The 16577-nt window shown below is 39.3% G+C and overlaps 1 protein-coding gene across 10 annotated transcripts in view; it reads left to right on the forward strand.

Moving 5' to 3' along the window:
• Positions 1 to 16577, forward strand: part of WNK1 (WNK lysine deficient protein kinase 1) — a 97508-nt gene that overhangs the window by 43810 nt on the left and 37121 nt on the right. For all 10 annotated transcript variants that reach the window (XM_041398640.1, XM_041398642.1, XM_041398641.1 and 7 more), the window contains exons 5-8: positions 10932 to 11020; positions 12031 to 12250; positions 12461 to 12797; positions 13853 to 14037. In XM_041398640.1, the coding sequence (XP_041254574.1) occupies positions 10932 to 11020; positions 12031 to 12250; positions 12461 to 12797; positions 13853 to 14037 (831 nt within the window). The remainder of the gene's footprint in view (positions 1 to 10931; positions 11021 to 12030; positions 12251 to 12460; positions 12798 to 13852; positions 14038 to 16577) is intronic.

Below are 16577 nucleotides of genomic sequence, written 5' to 3' on the forward strand. Positions count from 1 at the left end.
GACACTATGTTTATTATATGGATTTTTCTCCTTCTTACATATCTACCACTAACAAAAAAATCCAAACATGTGCATTGCAAAAAAGTTAAGAAAGCTATCCTCAGTTTCAAATGTACTAATCATCTGAGTATGAGCAGAAAACTCCCTTGTTCTTTCTCCCCCCTCCCATCATATAAACTTACCTTTTAAATGTTCCTGATGGACTTGTGCTCTGTACTTGATTTTCTCCATGCTTACTTTGACAAAGTGAAGTTTTGTATTTGTCCTTCCTTTCACCAGAAGTCCAGTCTGTTCTCTAAACAAATGTCTGTTGTCTGAGCTAGCCTTAAGATCAGAAGGGGGGGGAAAAAAGGCATTTTGCATTTTTTGAGTTGTAAAAAAAAAAGGTTGTTCAGTACTAAAATGTTCCACAGCAGGCATAACATTTTTCTTCTCTGTTCTCCAGAGCTTAAAAAAGGGCCTAAGGGAACAAGGCACATAATGAGTAACCTGACTAGGCAGTGTCTAACTGGTTTAATGTCCTTAATCTCCCTAACTGGTGGGAACTGGAATTCACTGGTTAGGGTGAAGGTCATTCTCTTTGCTTGAAACAAGGCAGTTACAAAGTGCTGTAGTTTGGTCAGTGGAGATAAAATGAATATTTTCTTTAGTGTCTTGAAAGTTAAGTGTCATAACTGTCTAGACCAGTCAACTGCTTCATTTTCACTAGAGGTGCAGTGGACAAAGTATTCCAGCTCTTATTTTCTTCTTCTTCCTGAGGGGTCTTAAGTAGCAAACAAAAAATACTAAACCTTTAAACATATGATTAATTTTAGTTGCAGTACTTAATGAGTGGTGATTAATTTCTTCTACTTCCTGGAAGCAATATGTAACATTTTTTAGACATGAATGAAACTGCTTTCTTTACCTTGCATGACTTGATTTCTTGACCTGGTTTGAATAGGTATGGAGATATTTTACCTACAGACCTTTCTAGTGAAAAAAGCATTGGAAAAAAAAAATCAGTGGGAAAAAAGCATTGGAAAAAAAAATCAGTGGAAAAGTAGGGGAGGAAGCCCTCCCAACAGAGAAGGTGATCTTTTGTGAAAGCAGGTATTGAAAGGCTACAAACCTTCAACCAAACACAAGAAACATTAAATGGAAGAAAGGGTAAACTCTTGTATTCCTTCAAAGAAGAAACTCCAGGCAGTAAAGTGTGAAATGTAAAAGAAAATTGCACATCATGTGCAATTCCTTTGTGCCTCACACAGACTGAACTAAAGAATGTTTAAACTTCTAGCTCTTGCCTCTTGTAGATGTTCACCTGAGTCACAAGCATTTTGCTGTAACAGCTTTAAGAGTGCAGAATCTTCCTGTGTGGGGATTCAGTCACTGACTCATCAATTCAGAAACATAGAGCCTTAAAAGTGGAAGGTAGGAATTCAAGATTTGAAGCATTAATATCTTAAGCAGTCTTGCATGTTATTTTTGAAGTCCTCTTTAACAAGTGACAATGATCCAAGTAGGGAGAAGCAGTGATCAGCTTGAGCCTGTCAGTCCGGCAACAAAGTTGATGAAGGGACTGGAGCATTTCTCATCAGGGCAGGCTCAGGGAGCTGGACCTGTTCAGCCTTGAGAAGACTGAGAGAACCTTATCAATGTCTGAGTGTCTGAAGGGAGGGTGTCAGAGGATGGAGCCAGGTTTTTGGTGGCGCCAGGCAATGGGACAAGAGGCCATGGACAGAAATGGGTGCACAGAAGCTCCACCTGAACACGAGGAAGAACTTCTTAACTGTGCAGGTGACCAAGCACTGGAACAGGTTGTCCAGGAGGGTGTGGGGTCTCCTTCACTGGGGATATTCCAGAACCCTCTGGAGCAATCCTGTGCCATGTGCTCTGGGATGGCCCTGCTTGAGCAGGGAGGTGGGAGCAGATGACCACTGTGGTCCCTTCCAGCCTGACCCAGTCTGTGACTTTGTGTTGTTTGCACAGCTAAGTCAGGTGATGCCTGAGTTTGGAAGGGAAAAGACGTACTGAATTTTTTTTCTAAAAGTAGCTCACTGTTCAGCACCAAAAGCTTTCTTAAAGCTCAAGTTTTCTTGTTGATATTGATGTGAAACAAACTTGGTTTGAAGTAAAGGGAGCTATTTCTTTCTTACCTTGCTCACTGATGAGCCTGGGTTGTGTCTTTTGGCAGTTTTGAACAGGATGATTTTAAGATCATCAGGAATTGAAAGGAGTGGAGGATTGGTTGAGCTGCATAAAATCAAGTGTAATTTAATTTCTGAAATGTAGCAGTAATGCAGAGTTTCTAAATGTATTTTTAGAAACCTAAGTAAATTCACAGAAAGTGGATGAAACAAGTATCTTTAAAATTTTGAAGAGTTTTAAAAGTATCTTTTAAGGATGAGATCTCTCAAAACTATGATCCTAGTATTTAATATTCTGTCCTGTACTGACATCCATTTAGTTCTTACATTAACTGAGGCTAATTTAACAAGAGATGGGAAGGTGGCTCTTAGGAACAGGGAGGTGATAAGTGTTTTTCAGATGCCTGGCTCTGCAGTGTGATGAGAACCATTATAATTCTGTGATTGGTGAATCACTGAAACATTCCTGTGGGGAGACTGATGGTTCAATGTTATTTGTCATAGAGTGCCACTGGTTAAAAATACTGACACTAAGAATGCATAGGCTACTATTTCTTGTCTTGCCAGCTGTACTGCTATAGTTGCAGGGGGTGGGAATGGGATAACTCCAGGGAAGTCTTCACTCCTATTAGAATAAGTCTGAAAATAAAAGGCATGGTGACTTTTGGTGCATTGTTGGAATTGTTCACTATTTTTGGTGTTTGCAACATTACCTTAGGCCTTTTAAGTAGATAATCCTTTCTAAAGGCTAGTTCTGGTACCAGATGGGTTTTGTGCCCATGTTGCATTATTTAAATTTAGTTTGAAGTCCAGTGGAACTAATCTGTGGCTTTTGAGTTACTGTACATGAATTAAAAATCAGTGCAGAACAAAGATTTTCTACCAGAGTGGGAGCAGATTAAAGAAGAGGGTGCAACTAATACAATTTTATTTTTCAAAAACATGTTTTCCATACTGAAAATAGAAGACAGACACTTCTAGTATTGTGTCACTGTGGCATTTCTAAATTTATATAGCTGAAATGTGTGTCTAGGCATGTCTGGTTTTGGTTTTTTTTGAAAGCCATTTTCAAGCTGAAGTCCCAGTAAAGCAAAGGGTCGTGGAGCTAGCTCAAGGTGTTCACACTAGAGGCAGCATCTCTGCTTCTAAGGGTGAGGTTAAAAAACCCTGTGTGATAGATGCAACTGATCTTACCTTTATGCTTTTGTGCAAAAGAGTTAATACCTGATCTACTTGTCCAATCAGACTTTGTTTCAGAAGAACCTCTGTCCTCATACTGTGTGTTTCTAAACAAGGCCCTTTTCACTGTTCCATGCACCGATATGCCAACCTGTTAGCCAGATGTGCACTAAGAAACTCTGTCCTGGTTACAAAATTTCCTGTTCTGGAGCTTGATTGATTTATTCTATACATTAGAATTGCTGCATTACAGTAGCTGTTGTGATTAATTAATAATTTTTTTTTTTTAAACTGAAACAATTAGCTTCAGATTCTTTGGACTTCTAAAATAAACAGATACTTTATTTACCTAGTGGTTCTGAAGAGCAGTGGACTTCCATGTCTTGAGTGAAAACTTAAAATAACTTTTTGCTGGGCTGGATCACTTGTCAGGGGGATAGCTCTGAGCTGTAGTATATATTCTGCAGTAGTGCACAAATACAGTGGGTTTTGACTTTAGTTACTCCTTTTGTCTTGAGAGTGTTGGAAATGCTTGCAGCATTTCTAAGAAGAGTTATGACTAGTTCCTGTTCAAACTTAAGCATGTGGGAGTGAAGTAACAGAACTGTAGCCTACTACAGCAGTCTTGTAAGGCTTTGAATGCTGTCAAGTCTCTGGCTTCAGTAGATAAAAGTACAGGATTGAGACACTGACAGAGAAGTAGGTTGGGTAGGCAGTGTCAGTATTCTCCAGCTCTTGGGCTTGCAGATCACCTGTAGGATATGTTTGTGAAGGTGATAGTGAGCAAAGATTGCTCATGGAATAAGGAGTCTGTTTTATCCTTTTCACCAAAACTTCTCTCATACAAATTTAACTTCAGGCAGAAGCAATTGGTTTGAGTGTGACAATCAAGATACATAGATATCTTGTATAACAACTTTAGTTCTGTACATCTGTCAATTTGTTGTTGTGATTGACCTCTAATTTTTTTGTTAATGCCTCAAAATGTTTTTGAGGTTAGGTGGTAAATTGAAGAGTATCTAAATTGTGATTAGTGAGGTTGCAGCAAGCAGGCCGGTATAAATTCTACAGCATTGCCATTGTCTTCACGGTGTGATTCTGAACTCGGCACACATGCTTACCTGTTGGTTTGGAAAAAGTGAAGGATCATGAGAAATAAATAACTTACCTGCACTGCAGAGGGTGAAGGCAAGTTGCTTAAGGTGTTTCAGTGTCACAGAACTCTCAAAGAGATGAGATGGGAAATTTTGATGTGGATGATGGTAGATCCATCAAGTTCAAGAGGTGTTGGGTTCAAAATATGCAGTTGTTGTTTTTGATCAGAAGGGAAGACATCCTGGCCTGAACAGAGCTCATGACCCGACTCTGGATCACTAAAGCTTTCATCTGCTCCCTCTGCTTGCATTGCAGTAATGCTGTTTACTCTGCTAGGATACTGATCTGGTACAGAGTTTATTCTGCAGGATTTACCAATTTAATTCTTGGCAGAATTATCAATTGTCCAGAATTAATTGCTATGAAAATACTGACATCAGTGAAACGAAATTTTTACATCTGTTTAATATGCTCCATTTCTATTTCTTTATAAAAACTACTCTAATTTGCTTTTTAACCAGAACAAGAAAATCAATCCTGTGTAGGCAAACCACGTGTCTCTTGAACTGAGTAAATGTTAAGCTGAAGTTTTGCTTTTCATACTATGTATTCAGTTCAGCTTAGGTGAGAATTATCAAACAGTTTCAGGTATATTCTGTGTGAAATAGGGAAAGAACTAAATCTGAAACATTGTTCATAGAACAGGCAGCAGGATTAACATGAATGATTAGAGGTGGTGAAATGGTTAAGCATGCAGGTTTTGAGGGCTGGGTAAGTAACTAATTGCAGGTAGAGAAATTTAGGAGATCACGGGGCAAACCAATTTAAATGCTATATATACCATAGCCTGAGGGCTTCTTTGGGACAGGGGGAAAGAGGTTGGATCTTTTTTTCCACTGCAATTATACTCTCTCTAAATTCCTGAATTAATGGTTTGTGGCAGCCTGGGACTGGCTCAAACTAGAATGGTAACAGCTTAGCAGAAAGGAAATACAGACACTTTAATGACTTTGTTTGTGTGATTTGACTTTGCTGCTGGTGCTATTAGCTTCTGGACTGCAATGTTAGAACATATTGTTTTAGAAGATCAATCAGTTACTGTAGAATTCTTTCCAGGCTCTTAGAGTTACAACATCTTTGAAAAGAGCCAAGCAAGGGTTATGGTTCTACTGGGACAGGTAGACTTGACTTGTCAGAAGCTGAAATGTTGAATGTTCTTTGCAGGTCATGCCGTGTACCCCAGAAAAGTGTAGCCTTAATTAAGTGTGTGGAATGTTGCTTTTGAAACACTGATGGTGTATACTATAAAAACACCACTGGTATAATTGTGGTATACTTGAGGAATGGAGTATGTTATTTTAGGGTGAAAAGTGATCTTGATAATTCTAAATTGAATTTTAGAGCAGTTCATCATCACTAGTTTGTCAAAATTAACTTGCCAAGTTCATCTTTAAAATGGTATATATGATTTTTCTTAGCATTGCTCCTTATGTCCTTATAATAAAAAAACCCAAACCCTGAAGCTATGGGCAGCTCATTTGATTAATTAATGGGTTTTACAATGGTTGCTTGGAAGTAGGTATCAGAAGAAAAAAAAAATTGAACTTCAGGTTGAGGTCTGAACTCTAGTGAGAGATACTAGAAAATACAACTCTGGATTGTTTGTGAGCGTGTGGTGAAAACCAAGCAACAATGCAGCTTTCTAATGTTGTCCAGCAGTTTAAAAATCGCCTTCAAATTCCTGTGTGCTTACATTAAGGAAAAAAGAAAAGGAAATTAGATGGTTTTGCCACTGGTAGCAAAATGCATTATACTATTGTAGTGCTGACTAGCATTTAGCTAGACTGAATGGCAGTCAGCTGTGTGTGTGCTGCTTGTAGCTCCATGGAGAGGAGAAACAGCAGCTGCCTTCATTGCCCTGCACAACACACTGACCGACTTATTTGCCCTGGTCAAAGAGGTACTTCTGCAGCAGCAGGAGGGAGCTGCATGATGATCACACTCACAGCCTTAAACTCATGCAGAAAACCTGGGTGGAGAGTAGGCAGAGCAGCCAAGAGGGTGGGTGGGGACATGCAGGAAGTAAAGGATCCCTCTGCTGTCACTTCTTCCTCCTCTCGCAGCTGGCTGGGCAGGCAGAAAGGGACGCGCTTACCTCTTGCTTGTATTGATTCTTTCTAATTAGTATTAAGAGTGACAGAAGCAGATATTGAGCTCAAATCTCTGCAGCCTCATGTACTGGACTTGGAAAATAACAAGAGATGTCAAAGAGGAAACAATGCTCCCTTCTAACCTTGATGTCTGCTTTCCTTCTGCTGTGCGTTAAGTCCACAGCCCAGTGGAGTCCCATCGGAAAATAGCACCTTGCTAACTCTGTGGTGTGTGTGGCTCTCTTTTCCTGATGGATTTCACAAAAAGAGAGATCTGTCCCATATTTGTAATTGTTAATTCCCACTGTTGCTGCTCTCACAAGGATTGTTCTAAAGAGGTAAGTAAGAATTTCAGCTCTGTCAAGTGTGTGTAGCCACAGGGAAAGTATTTTGGAGGTAATCAGAGTTCTCTACAAATCTTTTGAACTGCCTTACATTTGCATAGCTTGGTTCTTTAGCTTTTGAACTTGACTTTACTTTTTCCCCTGTAGTTTTTTAAAATGTAAATTAAAATCCTGACCATCATGGCAGGAACATTAATTGACTCTATTTTCCACCTATGGTTTTGTTCCAAATCAAAGCATTTTTAATTAAATTTAGAATGTCTGAGGGTGTGTAACACTTTATCTGCCTTCATTTTGATTTGTTGTAGAAGTTATACAGCATTGATTCTACCTTCTCTAATGAAGAAAATGATATTTTCAGTATCTCTTGCATTAGAACAAGATGTTAAACTACTGACTCAGCCATTTGGTGACCTAACTAATACAAAATATTACATATTTCTAGGCAAAAAACTGTGGAAGAGTTCTGGATAGCTTATACTTTGGGGTTTAAAAGTTTCCTGGAAATTGAGTGTTTTTAAGAACACCCAACTTGCTTTTAGTTCATCAAATAACTGTATATGTTGAATTTTCGAACATGTTTTTTTACCTGGTTAAAATCTGTTAAAATCACAAACATTATAATATGTAAGATAAGCTTAATATGAAATCTTTCTTATGCTTAACATGCAAACTGAGTTTTTAGTTTTGTATCTGTCACTGCCTACATAAGCATCCATATTTTAGAGGTATTCTCAAAATCTAAGTGTTCAGTGATTTTTATTTTAAATTGGTGCTTCTTTCAAAATAAGCAGTTCTGCCCTGACTGTCCTGTAAGCCTGAGAGCTCAAGCAGCAGCATGGGCAACTTCACCTCACTGGAAGCTGCTGCTGCCTTTTTTGGTTGGATTTGTTTCAAGTCGGATACATGCTGTGATTTGGTTCATTATGCAACTGTATTAATGTGTTTGCTGGCAAAATAAAGGAAATTACATGGATGTGGGACTGGGAAATGGAGAAAAGGACACTGTTGCTTTCAGCAGCACTGTCAGCTTGTGCAATTTTAGAGCAGTAGTTTGAGAAAATGTTGATTTTTCATGTGTGCCTGTTATACGTACCTACTCTTTTCCTTTTGCAAGGGCTCTTCTTGCTGTTTCTTTAGCAAACTTGTAAATAATGGTAGTGGGATTTAGCTGTTTAGTTCTTAATGAACTGCCCCTGGGAAACAGGACTAGTAGATTAGGATTTGAGTTGTCCTGTGGTTGTTCTAAGGATGTAGGGACCAGGAGCAGCACATGGGAATGTGACCATTTTAAGTGTCATAAAACCAGGAAAACACTGTATTTCCTCGAGTGCCTTTGGGTTCAGAAACTGCTGAAGGTATGCTTGGCTGCCCAGCTCATGCAGTCTTAAGAACACATCAAGGTTAAGTGAATTTCAGGGCCTGACCTCCCTTGGGTTTCTGTGTGATGGCAGATTAAGGTGTGTAGGCAGCTCTGGTTAGAAAAGATTTCACTGATTTATTGAGTTTTTAATCATTTATAGTACCCCTGTCTTGTTGTATAAAATAGTTTGACACTTCCATTGGTGCTTGCAGGAGGGAACAAAAGGGTTTGAAAAGCTCATGAATTTCAATATCTGGGGAGTGCTTGTCCAGAGCTGGAGAGGAGGCTTAGGCAGCCCTTCTCATGGACTGTGGAGCAAAGTGAGAAACAGGGAACTGCTTGAACACAGAATCCCGTGTTGGTTTTAGGCCCTAGTGTGATTTCTCCCAGATTATCTGAGGAGCAGTTGGAGCATGGAAGCTCTGCTAAAGGAGGCTGGCAGGATCTTCACTTTTTAACTACACTCTTGATTTGGAATTCATAAAGTGGAGTATTGTAAAATGGTCCTCATGGAAGGGTCTGAAGATTTTGGACTAGTGTTTAATTTCTTTCAGCAGTGAGAAACGTGGGGTAGCAGACTGAATTTCTCATTTAAAAATCTATCTTTAGCTTTAACTTCTCAGGCTCTGTGCAAGAGCAGAGCATGTGGTACAATAATTAACAAGAAAAATCAAATCCTGGCTTTGTTATGCTGATATTTTTCTGTACCAGTTGTCTTCCTCATGTTAGCTTTTAGTTTTCTGAGATGAGATTGTCACAGATCTGACATCATCCTTCTGCTGCCACAGTGTAAATGAATGTCGGTGCAGGCTGGTATGTCTGAGGCTTGAGCTATTTAAAAGACTTACATGTGTTAAACTTGGGCAAAGATAGGAATATATGCAATAAAGACTTGAATAATTATTGCATAGTTATATATGTTATACAGGAGAGCGTTTAATTATATATAGAAATATCTATACTCCACATAGAAACCTGAACTTCTGGGACCATTTTAAGTGTGGTCATAATGAAAAGTGGCACCTTTGACAAGTCAGCTGTATGAGCAGAGTTTTCTATTTCCATTTAGAATGGAGGGCTCTGGGTCCTGCTTAGAAGCTGGAGGTTTACATAAGGCCTGGTTAGAGTCTGAAACCTACCCATCCAAACTTGGGTCTGATGTTTCATCACCTGAGGCATTGATTTTTCTTAAGGCTTAATAGTCAGCAAAGCTTCTAAAAGTATTCAGCTAATTCATTGGCAGGCTATGTTTCAGTGCTTATTCTAGTCTGCAGTTCTGTGAATTTCAATTGCTAGAGTTTCACAAGGGCAAATTTTAGACCAAAGAAATCGATAACCTTCCTGTTATAAGAGCATACTGGTTTTTATCAAATAAATTGTTTCCAGTGTGGGGTTTTTGTGTTGGCTTTTTTTCTTTTAAGAACTCTGAGTACAGGGTCAGTAGGTGCAAAGACTGGGGTTTCGACTCAAACTTTTCTGTTTCAAGGCTTGTTTCCTTCTCACAACAGAGCAATGGGGAAGGATCATGTCTTGATGTCACCAGTATTTTGTAGGTTATTGGGAGAAGTACTTTCTGTTTAGGGCACAAATCACAGTGCTTGTAGTGCTACTTCATTTATTTCTGTACTTCAGAGATGTGGTTTTCACTTTGTGTTTAGTTGTCATTCAGCAGTGACACAGGGTCAGATGTATCAGGTGTATAATTTCAGGATTGTTTAGCTTGAAAACACCATCTCTGTTCAAACATTTGATCAGCATGTCTTCATCCTCTTTCATTCTGGTTTTAAATACAGAGTTTGAAATTAAAGGCTGAATCAAGTAAAATTGGGTGCCAGATTTTGTTGTGGACAATTGGCCACAAAATACCAGTTTTGGCTGTTATTAAGTGATGAAGCTTGGCTCTCTGCCGGAAATGTTTTTCAGAATTCCCAGATGGTCACATCTCATGGCATGTTTTACTGCTTTGGGTGGTTAATCTTATTTAGGTTTTGTTTTCCTTTCCCCCTGTAATTTAGCATATATTGGAAAAAGGGTTGCTGTGCATTGTGGAAGGGCTGTTGTACAGCCTGTGTTGTAAGCTCATTTCCCTGAACTCACAACAACAGCGATGCAGGAGGGTGGTTTGGGTACAGTGGTGCTTTGGGGGAGGGCTAAGATACTGGAAGGTTTTTGGGTTTTTTTTTTGAACATTGTACAAGTTATTTAATGTTCCAGTCAGATCATCCTGGGCTAAGGTTTTTCCTGTAAAAAAATTACTTCATATAATGGCAGGTTGGAAACATTTTGGGAAGCAACAGGGTGCTCTGAAGGCTGTTAAATTAATCCTGTGGTTTCTGGCATTAGTGGTACATAGGAACCATTTCCTTCCATTCTCAGTCTAGTCTGTGTACTTCCCTCTAACCTGCACAACTTCCATGGAAACAAAAATGTTCTCCCATCACAACTTGAGCATCCAAGTGCCGATGTAGATGGAAAATGGGAAGGGGTGTGTGTGGAACATTTGCAAAAGTCACTAGCAAACAAATGAGCAGTAGTACTGGGGTCAGACTTTGCCTTAATTTGCACTAGTTATTTAGGTCAGTTATCTGGAGAGTAAAAATAGGTGGTTTGTCAACACAATCAAAACTTAAATGGCCCTTGCAGTTTCTCAGTTGTTACTTGTGTGTTTCAGGGTGTCAAGCCAGCCAGCTTTGATAAAGTAGCAATCCCTGAAGTGAAGGAGATTATTGAGGGATGCATTCGGCAAAACAAAGGTGAAAGGTAAGTACTTGCTTTGCAGATGAAGGTACTAGCTGCTGTCTGAGGCCTTTATGTCCTTTTGGTGATAGCAAATCCAGTTAGTTTCTGGGGTCTTTGTTGTTCTGGTGAAAGTGGGAAGGCAGTACTACTTCTGCAGCTTCTGATCTTTGGTAGATTCCTATTCAGAGATTGTTTAAGAGGATTAACAGTGTCAGGAAAAGTGCAAATGCCATAGTAACCATCCATATCAGTTTATTCAGAAATTCTGTTGCTGTTATATAAACTCTGACCTAATCAGTAGAGTAGGGGAGGACAGTCCTTCTGGGTTTCCGGGTGTTTGGATTGGTTGGTGGTTCTGTAATCCTTTGGGCTTTTTTGTCCCTTTGATTCTGTTGGTATGACTGATGATTTTGGGAATTCCAAGTTTTAAATTCCAGCTGCTCATTTTTATCCATGTTTTCTGCAAGATGACTTCTACTTCAGGTGGTTAACTTACACCATTACAGGAAATCTGTAACTGTGCTGATGGCTTATTTGTGGGATTTGTTTTGTTTTCTGCATTTACATGGTGTTGCTTACTGAATGTCGATTTCAGACTCTTTCAGCTTTTGTCCTCCCTTTAGCTGCCTTCTGTTCTGTTCAAAGCTGGTTTTGTTCATGGGTGTTTATTCACCCCTTTTTATTAACTCTTGAAGTTTTACATCTGATGGTGTTGCTGTGTATTTTTAGTTTCAGTTCCTTTTCTTGTTTTTAAACAATTTAGTATTCTTTTCTCATTTGAAGTTCATTTTGTTGTTGCACATCACTTATTTTTTGCCATTTAGTTTCAGCTGTTAACTATGATTGTTAATGATGTGTTTGTAAATCTCTTTTGTACCTTCAGGACAAAGCTTCTAATTACACCCAACAGAATGCACATAAGGTGGTTCAGAACAGCATATTTAGAGAATAAATCAGGGGAGCATCTGGCAAGGTTATTCCTTAATATTTTATGAAATCCTGACAGCTGAATGTTCTTTCCCAATATCTAGATATGCTATTAAGGACCTTTTGAATCATGCTTTCTTCCAAGAAGAGACTGGAGTACGGGTAGAACTTGCAGAGGAAGATGATGGAGAAAAAATTGCCATTAAACTCTGGCTCAGAATTGAAGACATCAAAAAACTCAAGGGCAAATACAAAGATAATGAGGCAATAGAGTTTTCATTTGATTTGGAAAGAGATGTCCCAGAGGATGTGGCACAGGAAATGGTAAGTGCTGGTGGTCTGACAAAGCTCTGGAAGCAGTGCTGTTCTGTGACAGTGCAATGTGGTCTGTCAGCCTCTGCTTTTGCTGTTACTGTCTAGAAGTAAACACGTTTGCAAGTGTGTAGATGAGTAGTGCCAGAAAGAGCTTTGTTGCAGCACTGGGACAGGGGCTGTCTGTGGCAGTGTGAATTCTGTGAATGTATCCTCCTTCAGGTGGAGTCTGGCTATGTCTGCGAAGGGGATCACAAGACAATGGCGAAGGCTATCAAGGACAGGGTATCTTTGATTAAGCGCAAGCGAGAGCAGCGCCAGTCGGTGCAAGAAGAGCAGGAGAACATACTTCAGGAAGAAGGTAGTCAGAAGCAGCAGCTGGAGCAGCAGCAGCCATCAAGTACTTCCCATGCAGGGTCAAAACATCCCCAGTCTGTCACTGGTACTACTCCTGTCCCTACTGCTTCAGCGTCGGTTTCTACACAAGTGGAGCCTGAAGAGCCAGAAGCTGATCAACACCAACAGCTGCAGTTCCAGCAACCCAGTATATCTGTTCTTTGTAAGTGCCTCAGTTAGTTTCTTTAGCAACTCCTGCACTTGCACAGTTCCTCCCGTTAGTTTTATGTTTTTGGTGGGTGTAGCAGTAAATGCCCTCAGATGATGCTGTCTGCCATTGCTGCTGCTGAAGAGCACTAGGCCACTAGAAAGCACAGCAACTTAAGATGTATTCCTGTGGCTTAGCTGAGCCAAGGCTTGGCACAATTCACAGCCCAGTGTCTTAGCACAAAATGGTTTCTCTTTGTTTCAAGGCAATATACTGAATGAACTGGGGCACCTAAAGCATGAACATATGCCTTTGGTTTTGCTGCCCTCCTACAGGGACAGTGTATTCTGGCAGATCAGGCTATTAAAACCACTTATTTGAATCCTTGTTAACTTTTAAAGTGGAAATTAGATTAATCTACAAGTAGTTCAGCTCATAATTTCCTTTCTGAAAAGTCTTAATTTTCTGTTTTACATACTATACATGAAAAGATGAATGTATAATCTTATCTTTTCTTCTTTTGCCATCCCAGCATTTGACTCAGTATTTGAATTATGATGGAAGGTGTCAGTTTCTGTATTAGAATGATGAAGTTAAAAAGCAAATTACTGTCTGCTCATTAGATAACCAGGATTTTAAATTGGCTATTATGCCTAGTTCACTATTGTGCCTATATGGTGCATCTGCCAGCCAGCACAACACAAGTGTTTTAAATGTCTGTGTAAAGTTAAATAAAAATAATGATTAATAAATCTTGAAAGAGCATTCATAACAATGTGGAATTTAGGTTTCTATTGCTAGTCCAGCCTTTTGTAAGAAATACAGTTTATTCTTAAATACGTTCCCAAAGAACTCCTGAAATTAGTAATTTTTTCAGGGTTTTAGGGGAAGGCATAATGGAGGAAAAAAGGATGTTAAAATCAGCTTAAACATTACAAGACATAAAATGGTAATAAAGGTCCACAATGGCAGAAAAATCAATTTAATGTTTGATCAGTTATAGGATCTTTGAAATTTTTAATCCAGACCACAGTTCTTGAAATGCTGATTTTTATCCTAAACTTCTGCAGCTGATGGAACAGTTGACAGTGGCCAGGGGTCATCTGTGTACACTGAATCTGTGAGCAGTCAGCAGGCTGTGTCCTATGGTTCCCAGCATGACCAGTCAGTCTCAAACACTGGAGTCCAGGGATACCCAGCTTCAGTTGGCCAAGTGCAGTCCCAGCAGCATGGAGGTTATCAGCCACCTGCAGCGGTAAGCCAGACCTTACAGCACTGCAAATGCATGGAATTACTTGGTTTTGTGTGTCTGTTGAAAGGTGAGAGGAAATCTGCCAGGCCATCTTCCACCTGTGTTTTGTTTTGCATAGGATAGTGATTCTGCATGGGAGGAGTTCAGGGGCTTTTTTTTTTTTCTGCAAGATGACTGATTTAGAGGAGGAGGGGAAAGTGCAAGAGCGTCTTTGCCTTTAAAGCTTTTATTTAATCTTGGCTGCAGTTCAGCAGAATAATGGGTTAGTCATTTTTGTGAGTGGAAGTAACATCCTGAGAACAAGACTACCTCTTGAAAATAAGCATTTAATTTTGCTTGGGAAGGTGCTGTGTGTATGTGTATATGAAGTTACCAGGGGGATTAGAGTAATTGAAGCCACTGTATGAAATTGCTGTGTGTGTTCTGTGAGACTTTGATTACAGATATTGCAGGTAAGACTTTTTAACTGTTACAGAATGTTGCATGTGAGAGCTCCAGACTGAAAAGACCCCACATCCTTGTTCCTGGTTTTATTTCTAGCTTGTGTTGATTTGCTCATCGTGTGTATTCCTTTTCCCTGGAAAGTCTGCACTGGGCACAAATACTTTTCCTACTATGTTCATTTGTGTTGCCCTTTTATTTTGGTATGTTTTTTCCTTGGTATGTTTTTTAGATCTGAATAAGAGTATGCAGAAATCTATTCTAATTCTGGAGTAGAACTTCTGCTACTTGTATATTGTCTTCAGTGGTTCCCTTGTTGCTTGTTTTTTACACAAATAAAAATCCAAGATTGAGGCAGACATTATGGTATAATGTAGTAACACCATAAAGGAGATGATGTGACACTTAAGATTGAGGGTCCTCACTTCTTCTGGTACCTGTGGTTGTAGGCTTTATTACAGGGTCACTGGTGTAACTAGGATTTTGGCAAACAGACTGCTATCACCCACAATCAAGTCATCTCCATCTTTTTCAAAGACACTTAACCTGAGGTGTGTGGTACTGTTAGTCCTTGATGATGAGTTCTTAATCCCTCTAAATAAGTTGCTCTTCTGGGTAAGCCATATTTTGGTGTGTGGGCACATACTGGGCCAGAAGCCATGTCACTCTCTTGGGGTGGCTGGCTTCCAGGTTGAAAGACCAGAATCTTTTGGGAGGAGGAGGGAGAACAAGCACATGATAAAGGAATAGCTAAGCTGCATAGTTTGCTGCAAAAACATGCTCAATGCTGTGTGATGACAACAGTGCTACCAGGAGGCTGGCAGACTACAGGGACTGCTAACCCTTTGTTGGGGAGGGACTGACAGGTCGAAATTATATTGGCAACTGAAGAAATGGCCTTAAAAAGAATCACAGAATTCAATTTGATCAGGACAAGAACAAGGTTGGTGCTTAAACTGGAATAGTCAGCTATACAAGTACATAATGAGTAACCACTGGCTAGGCAGCCATTTTGCAAATTAAATTTTAAAAAAGTCAGGGATTACATTGTACCACAAGCTGGACATGGTCAAAAACATCATGCTGTCATGAACAAGGCAAACATCCCATTATATGAAATAGTAGTTCTGCTCTTGGCTATTGGTAAGTCTATCCTGGACACCTTGGTTGAGTGAACTGGAGGGTGGCTTGGGAGAAAATTCAGAGAAGAGTGTTAAAAAAAACCCAGGAGAAATACAAAAAAATGTGGTTTATGTGGGAAGACTGAAATAATTGAATCTATACAAGATAAGCTTGAGGAGAGAAAAAGCTGTGAAAGGCTGCTATGAAATAAGGAGAGGCTAATCAGATCACAACATTGTTGTTTGACAGAAAAAGGAATGATAAGCCTAAATTGCAGCATGGAATTATTGTTTGGGAAGGGGTTATTTAATACTCAGTAAAGATAGATAAGTATTGTAGTTTCTGTCAGTGCAGATGTTTCTGAACTATTCAGATAAATTAGAGTCAGGAATGATCCAAGGCAACTCCTGCCTTGGAATAGATGAAGATGTATTTAGTGAACAATTTGAGTTCTTTTCCACCTCTCTCCCAATTTTTTAAGCAATTTCACAAGATTTCTCACAACAGAAATCTTGAAAGTCTGATCTCCACTGAATATCTTGCTGTTTTCTCTCTGGAGGTCTTTATTTCATTTTATTTAGTTTAAGATATTGTGGATTACCTCCATAAGAAGCATATACTGCCTCTTTTAAAATATCCTATTTCCATTCACTTAAAAAACCCACAGCAAAACACAATACACCCCCCCCCCCCAATAACGGAAGCCCCTGATCCAAAAAATGCAAATCCCACCTCAAAACCTTATTCTCTTTCTTCTGATTTGATTGGTTTTTGACCTGTGGCCTTCTGGATCGTGGCAAAATTACAAAATCCAGATGTTTTTATTGGCTCAGCATCTGGAAGGTGCTTTTTTACAGAATTTTCCACAGATTAAACTGAGTTTTTTCCATATCTCCTGTTGTAGAAGGTGTAAGGTTTAAATTTTTATGGTGATGTTTCAGTTAATAAAGAGCCAGCTGCGTACATTTAGTTCATAATTC

The sequence above is a fragment of the Onychostruthus taczanowskii genome, unplaced genomic scaffold, assembly GCF_017590055.1.
Source record: "Onychostruthus taczanowskii isolate IOZ18803 unplaced genomic scaffold, ASM1759005v1 scaffold15, whole genome shotgun sequence".
In the NCBI taxonomy this organism is placed as follows: Eukaryota; Metazoa; Chordata; class Aves; order Passeriformes; family Passeridae; genus Onychostruthus; species Onychostruthus taczanowskii.